Source organism: Dama dama, chromosome 19 (assembly GCF_033118175.1).
Source record: "Dama dama isolate Ldn47 chromosome 19, ASM3311817v1, whole genome shotgun sequence".
Lineage (NCBI taxonomy): Eukaryota > Metazoa > Chordata > Mammalia > Artiodactyla > Cervidae > Dama > Dama dama.
Window position 1 is genome coordinate 36,361,664 of NC_083699.1, and position 8,162 is coordinate 36,369,825.

Genomic DNA, 8,162 nt, shown 5'->3' on the forward strand with positions numbered 1-8,162 from the left:
GGTCAGGGAACTAGAACCCACATGTCTCAACTAAGAGTTCACATGCCATAACGAAGACCCAGCACAGCCAAATAAATAAATAAACTGTATATTCAGGGAGTTCCCTGCTAGCCTAGTGATTAGAATTTCAGGCTTTCACTACTGTAGACCATGAGGAGTGGCAAAAACAACCAAACAATCCAGCAATTGCACTTCTGGGTATTTATTCCAGAAAACTTATGTTCACACAAAAACCAGAACACAAATATTTCTAGCAGCTTTATGCATAATAGACAAAAACTGTAAACAACTCTGTGAAGAAAAATATATTTGATCTCTGCTCCCAATTCCTGAGATAGATAAAACTGTAACCTCCTGAGCGATAGTTGTGTTAGGAACATCTTTCGTCCAATATTTGGTCTTTGATCTGGGTTCCTGACACAGACTCCTAAATCCCTCAGAATTTCCCAGATGATATTCTCATGAGGTGACTTTTGGTAGATTCTTAGATAGCTTCAGAATAGGGACAGGTCATTAGAAAGACCAAGCAATAGAAGCTTGGAACTTCCTGCTCCAATCCCCATGCTTTGCCAAGAGGAGAGGAGCTGCAGAATGAGTTAATAATCAGTCACTCCTATGTAACGAAGCTTCTGTAAGAAATCCCTTAACTATGGAGTTCGAAGAGTTTCTGGATTGACAAACCCATGTGCCAGGGGGGTGGCACACCCCAATTCCTTAGAGACAGAAGCTCCTGCACTCAGCGCCCTTCCAAACCTTGCCCTGTATATCTTTTCATCTGGCCGTTTATCTGTATCCTTTATTATATAAAAGTTAAAAAGTTAGTCACTCAGTCATGTCCGATTCTTTGCCACCCCATGGACTGTAGCTCACCAGGCTCCTCTGTCCATGGAATTCTCCAAGAAATAATACTGGAGTGGGTGGGTTGTCATTCCCTTCTCCAGGGGATCTTCCCAACCCAAGGATTGAATCTGGGTCTCCTGCATTGCAGGCAAATTCTTCACTGTCCGAGCCACCAGGGAAGCCCTTTGTAATATACTTCATAATAAATCAGTAAACACAAGTGTTTCCATGAGTTACGTGAGCCATTACTGCAAACCATCAAACCTGAGGATGGAGTTATGGGAACCCTCAACTTATAGTCAGTTGTTCAGAAGAGTGGGAGACCCAGGCTTGTAATTGGCATCTGAAGTAGGGGGCAGTCTTGTGGGAATGAGACTTTTACTTGTGGGGTCTGCACTAACTGTGGATAATGAATGTCAGAATGGCTCAGTATGAGGGGGAAAGAAAAAAAACACATATTTGGTGTCCAAAGTAAGTGTTTTCCCTTAAAACTCAGAAGTCCTTCACCAGGTAAAAAAACAAACTGTGTGACATCCATACTGTGGACAACTACTCAGCAGTGGAAAGGGGGTGGTATTGATACAGGCAACTCTCTGGATCAATCTCCAAAGAATTTTGTTGAGTGAGAAAAGCCAGTCCCAAAAGGTTACATCTGCATGATTTGGTCTATATAAAATTCTTGAAATGACAAAATTATAGAAATGGAGAACAAATGAGTGGTTCTCATAGGTTGTAGAGTAATGGGGAGGGAGGTGTTTATAGCTATGAAAGGGTGACGTGAAAGATCCTGGAGTTAATGTTCTGTATCTTGAGTGTATCAATAGTAATAGCAATATCTTGATTGTGATATCTCAATATAGCCCACCTCAAAGTTTTCAATAAAGTGAATATGAATCAGAACCACTTGGGGTGCTTTCCGACACACACACAAACCTCCAAATGATTTTTCAACTCACAAACATTACCTGATGATAATAGGGCTGTAGGCCTTTAGAGACATTAAAAAAGGAAAGGTAAGTGGGAGAGTTCTATTTTAGGAGAATGGCAAAATAAAGGATTAGGTTAGGGAAAACTAGATAGAGGAAACCTTATGAAGAAGCTATTCCAATAGTACAAACAAGGGATGATGCAAACCTGTATTATGGTGCTAGCTGCAGGGACAGAATTCTGATAGGTTTATGTCACAAAAAAAGGAGCTTAACCTCTCAAGCAAGCTTCTTAACTCAGTATTGACAGTAATCCCTAAGGTCCTTAGCTGGATAAAGGATATATTTCTAGGTCTGCAACAAAATAATTACATGTTCCTGCCTTGTGAAATCAGCAAGTGGCCCCACCACAAGAGAGCACACTCATTCCTTCCTGATGGTCCATACTCTCTCTGAGGCACAGTTCGTAACAGAAGGACTTGATGATACCTTTATTAATGACCTCATCTGCCCCATCTCCCAAGTCCCCCAGTTTTCCTGAAAGATTCTTGTAACTCAAATTTGAGACCACTTTTCTAGACAAAGCAGCTAAACAGGTACTTCTCCCCTAGTCTTGGCCCAATTTTCTCCCTGCCTGGAGCTCAAAAGGCATTCTTGGACAGGGGCAAAGCAGGACACTCTGCTGTGACCTCTCTGGCCACAGCCACTCACTAGGGAGTGGTCAGCTGTCAGGAGCAGCATTCAAAACCAGGAGTCAAGGTGTGGTCTGGGCTCTTTTAAATTCCAGGGTTTGGGGTTCCTAGTGAGTCCTGAGAGAAGAATCCAGAAGAGGAGGATGGAAGGGTGGTGGTCCACTACAGGGGGATTCCTCCTCTGCCTCAGTGCCAGCCTTCTGCTTCAAGGTAAGATGAGACAAGAGCAGGGAAAGAGGGGAATACTGTTCTGGGACAATTCCAGAAACCCTCTCATTCCCCAGAACTAGAAAGCACCCAAAGGAGTTGGGTTAAACATTTCTTTTCTCTGTAGTGTCTATGTTTTGGTTTCCTTTGGGAAACAGACAAAAAACCCATTTCACTAATCAGAAAACACAGCTCCCATCTCATTTGCCTGCATAGGCATCTACTAATTCGTCTGTTTTTCCATTTTACCACCTCTCTGATTCCACTGCTTTATATTAATAATGTTCAACTTGTCCTTTCTACCAGATTAGTAACTATGAACAGGGTAGTTTGGGTCCTTCTGACAATAACGTAACTCCTTTCCCACCTCACTTTGGCAGATGTGGTAGAGAGATGATGTGGAGGGTAAGGACAGTGTTTGCTTCCCCCCAGATATGTTTCTCCTTTGTCTGGAGATGTCCCTCATAAGATAATTGGAACGGGGAGATATAAAAAAGACATGGGAAAGAAAAGGCTGGGCTCAGCTACAGGGATAACCACAGTCACCTGGGGTTGGGGTGTGGGGGAGGTGGGCAGAAGGACTTTAACATTTCATCGTATAGCTCTACCAGCCACATGGTGGATGATCAATGAGATCTTATCAAGATGGTGATGATGAAAATGCCTCCCATAGATCTTAGAGGAAATCACTGAGTTTGAGAAGGTCACAGAGCACAGAACATTGTAGGTAGTCAATAAATTCACATTGAATGCCATGTTCCTTAAGTTCCCACATGTTTGACATCACACAAACATTTAGGATGTTTGTCTCTAAATTTTTCCTTTCAGGAAATGAGAAAACATGAAAGTGGGAAGGGAACATTGAGAAACAAAATTTTAGAGGAATTTTGTTCAGTATCTACAAGGAAGAATCATAATAGAGCTGGAGAGAAGAAAAGTATGGTCAGACAAAGGCCAAAACTTTAGGGTCACCACTATGGAAGGACTAGGCCTTCCCAGAGAGGCAGTTTGCATACAGATTTGGGTAGGCTTTATATGGGACCAAAAGCACAGGAAGAAAGGGCTGTGCCCTGACTCAGCTCACCACATCAACTTCCACCATTTGCCTACCACACCAGCCCATTCTCCTCAACCCTGGCAGGAAGAACTTGGCCTTTGGGAATCTTGCCCCAAAAAGGGGGGGGGGGCATGGTTTACATGACCACCCCATGTCCACATTTTCTTTCTCTGCAGAGAGGCTCTCAGGTCCCAGCCCAGGCACTCCTCTCACTTAGGAAAACACAAAGGCCCTATTCCCATCTCACAGGGTCTCTATTCTCTACAGGAAGGGCAAACACTTTCACCATCAATTGCTCAGGCTTTGACCAGCATGGGGTAGACCCCACTGTCTTCCAGTCTGTATTTAACAAGAAGGACTTCCGTCCAGTCATCAATTTTAGCATCCCTACTCGTATCAACATTTCTTTCACCCTGTCTGCCATCCTGGAAGTGGTGAGTTTTGACCGCTGCATTTTTCTATAGGTTGCTAATAGAAAACAAGGACTCTTTACCTTATCAGTCCAACATTATAGCTGTCCAGTGGTGAGCAATGAGCCTCCTGAATGGATTTTGTACAAATCAGATGTTCATCCTATGGGGTGGAGAGACATGACAGGGAATGCTGCAGTGACATTTTTGCAGGGAACATTTGTCCTTGAATCTTGCCCTTATAGGAATATTCCACTTAAAAACACACACACACACACACACACACACACACACACACACATTCCCAACGGGCTCCCATGCTGTTTTCTCTCCTTACAGTTTCTGTGCAACCTGAATGTTTCTGAACTATCTTTCAAGACTTGTAATTGAAAAACTGAACTATCACATGAGACCACTTAGGAAACAAAGGGAAGAGGTAGACTAGGACCTGATTTCATGGCACTAATGATCTTGAACGGGGATTTTTTTTTTAATCAGGATGCACAACTTCAGCTGCTGACATCATTTCTGTGGTTAAAGTTGGTATGTAAGCCCAGCTTTTTTCTCTCTTTCTCCTTGCCTGATTTTTCTGGCTTTGTTTGCAAAAATCACATTTGTTGAAATTGACAGTGTCCAAGGAAATACAAGCAGAATGGGGCCAGTGCTGGTGACAAATAGCTTTCTGGGCTGCCAATCAACTTTGAGATTCAGATGGAAAAAACAGGAAGAAAAAGGGCAGTATTGTTGGAAACCCCTAAGTAAGCATCAAGGCTCAAATGTATTCAGCACCCCAGCTTAAGATTTCCCTTGAGCAGGAAGCAAAAAGCCAATAAAACTTTGTAAACTAGAGAAGAGGGACATTATCACCAGAGAGAGAAGGGGAATCAGAGTTTAAAGGGAAATGTGGCTAAAAAGAATAAAAAAGCAACATGTATAACAATGTGCACAGTATGATTCCAGGTAAATAAAAATGAATGCTGGAATATGTATTTTTTTCTAGAATGATGTATAAAAAACTGTTAATAATGGGACTGAGTTGGGGAGATGAACTGAGTCAGAGAGAATTAAGGAGGGAAAAAGTTTTTTTTATATTATATCTTTCTGGAGTTGTTGAAGTTTTATCATACGCCCGTAGTACATATATTTAGGAAAAATACAGACATATGTATGTATATTTTAAGGGACTCGAGGGCAGGAAATGCTGATATAAACTAGCTTCAGGTCTGAGCCATAACCATCTCTCTGTGCCCTGTGTCCTAGATATGGAATCACCCATTTATCAGCTGGGACCCAGAAGAATGTGGTGATATCAAAAGACTCGCCATAACAGCTGAGAACCTGTGGCTCCCAGACATCTTCATTGTAGAATCGTGAGTATCAGGGCTGGGAAAAGCTGGGGGAAGACTCTTCTGCAAGGAGCAGGCCAGGGCAGTGCAGGGCAAACCCATGCAGTGGGGCCACTGAAAACTTATTTCAGAGAGGAGCACAGACACAGCTCATCAACTTCTCCCCAGAAGTGAGAAAACAGTGGGCAGAAAAGATGGCGGAGCGGCAGCATTGGGAAACCTTGCCTTAAGAGCCAAACTTAAACAGATGCCTGCCCCCACTTCTGCCACTTAGCATGGATGTGGATCAGACCCCGGATGGCCTCTCTGCATATGTGTCTAATGATGGTCGTGTTGTGTATAACAAACCAATGAGGGTGACCAGCATCTGTAACCTGGACATCTTCTACTTCCCATTTGACCAGCAGAACTGCACCCTCACCTTTAGCTCTTTTCTCTATACAGGTGAGTTGAAGTAAGTAACTGGGGTAAACTGAGATCAACTAGTGGGGCAACAAAAAAACACTCAGGGTCCAAGTCATTTTTTTATGTATAAAAGGGGATAGTGGAGTATTTGCTAGTTGCGGGTGTGTGGATGGTAGGGAGAAGTTCAACTTTAGAAACTTCCTGAAAAAGCCCAAAATTGAAAGGAGGCAACTGGGCAGCAAGGAGTCACATTACAGGACTAGCTGAAAAGGTAACTAAAATAGTTATCATTTCTGTAATCCCAGCATAAAGTGGGTGCTGAGCAGATGTGAACTGAGTGTTTGTCTCCCCTGCAGAGGAAAGCATGTTGCTGGGCATGGACAAGGAAGTCTGGGAGATAATGGATGACTCACGTCACCATGGCCACACACAAGGAGAGTGGGAGCTCCTGGGCATCAACAAGGCCACCCCGAAGATGTCTGTGGGCACCAGTCTTTTTGACCAGATCATGTTTTATGTAAGGCCAGAGATTATTCCAACCTAACTCTCCATCCCCCATATCTTCCTCATCAGACCCTTCTAAGTCTCAGAGCCTTTCACCACTTGCCCTAAGACCAAAAAGCCCCTGGGCACCATAACCTTCATAGCCTTCCTCTCTCCCAAGTTCCCCAAAGCAACCCCCATCTCTGAACCTATCAGCCCTGGCCTAGGTTTTCTTCAGTGGGTATGGGGGAGTCCTATTTGTCCCATGAAAGCTGCTCCTCCCAAAGAGCTACTGTTGGAGTGAGGACATCAAGAAAGGAAGGGGCGGGACTTCCCTGGTGATCCAGTGGTTGGAACCCTGCACTTCCAGTGCAGGGGGTGTGGGTTCAGTCCCTGGTCATGGAACTAAGATCCAATAGGCTGCATGGTGCAGACCAAAAAAAAAAAAAAAAAAAAGGAAAGAAAGAAAGGAAGGGACTGGACTCATCCCTTGGTTTCACTTCAGTTCTAACTTCACCTGGTTCTCTGCTCTCCCCACCCCACCAGGTGGCCATCAGGCGCAGGCCCACCCTCTACGTCATAAACCTCCTGGTGCCCAGTAGCTTTCTAGTCGCCATCGATGCCCTCAGCTTCTACCTGCCAGCAGAAAGCGACAACCGTGCCCCATTCAAGATGACACTCCTGTTGGGCTACAATGTCTTCCTGCTCAATATCAGTAACTTACTTCCTGCCACTGGCACCTCCCTCATTAGTATGTCCCCTACCTCACAGTTGGGAAATGAAAAATGGAAAAAAAAAAAACATAGGCAGGGTAGGCGAGTGAACTGGCTAGATCTGCTGAGGCAGCTAAGGTGCAGTCATTTTAGAAAAGGCTTGAGGTGTGAGACAGAAGAAAGGGGGGGCTTGGTGGTCCCTCTGGACCTGACTCACCCGAGTGTGCTCCTTCCTGCCACCTAGGTGTCTACTTTGCCCTGTGTCTGTCCCTGATGGTGCTCAGCCTGCTGGAGACCATCTTTATCACCTACCTGCTGCACCTGGCCACCATCCAGCCCCCATCCATGCCTCGCTGGCTCCACTCCCTGCTTCTACATCACACCAGTCCAACGACACATTGCCCTACTGTGCCCCAGAAGGAAAACACAGGCCTGGGCCTCATATCCACCCACCTGTCTGGTAAGAGATGTCTGCACTGCTCACCCTGTCTACACTGGACCCAACTTCCCAGTCTCCCATTTCTCTAATCCTTTCTCCTTCCCACTTCATGGCTGTATCTCTGTCCTCCCCATAGGACTGAAGGAGCCAGGAAAACTGGGAGGGAAGGAGTTGGGACCCAAAGAGGCAGAACTGAATGGGGGCTCAGGATTGACAAGGGCCCAGCTCGTTGACTTGTGGATGCAATTCGGCCACATGATGGACAACCTGCTCTTCCGCATCTACCTGCTCTTCTTAGCCACCTCTGTCACCACGGTCCTTGTCCTCTGGAGCACCTAGGATTAGAGTTCTAATGGTGCAAGAACACCCAGTGTTCAGGTTTCCTTGGCTTCCACTAACCATCCCTGTTCCTCTGCTCCAGTCCACATACAACAGTCCCCAAAATTGCCCATGATCCTTGCTCCAACCCTCCCTGGGTTTAAACAGAACCACTGTCGATGCTCACAGAAATGGCATTATATTTCCAAAACACAATTCAGAATATACATGTTTATGCTAGAAATACAATTTTTATTGGAAAAGAAAGGCTTTAAAGACTACAAATATTTACCAAAAAGTAATTCATGTTGCTGGAGTAGAGGACA

General features: G+C 44.7%; 1 protein-coding gene across 1 annotated transcript; it reads left to right on the top strand.

Moving 5' to 3' along the window:
- The first annotated feature begins 2,601 nt into the window (after positions 1–2,601).
- Positions 2,602–7,857, top strand: LOC133073909 (5-hydroxytryptamine receptor 3C-like). Its single transcript, XM_061167891.1, has 9 exons — positions 2,602–2,668; positions 3,990–4,156; positions 4,631–4,675; positions 5,393–5,502; positions 5,753–5,922; positions 6,240–6,400; positions 6,913–7,117; positions 7,324–7,539; positions 7,655–7,857. The coding sequence occupies exons 1-9, from the start codon at positions 2,602–2,604 to the stop codon at positions 7,855–7,857; spliced, it is 1,344 nt and encodes a 447-aa protein (XP_061023874.1).
- Positions 7,858–8,162: the final 305 nt, after the last annotated feature.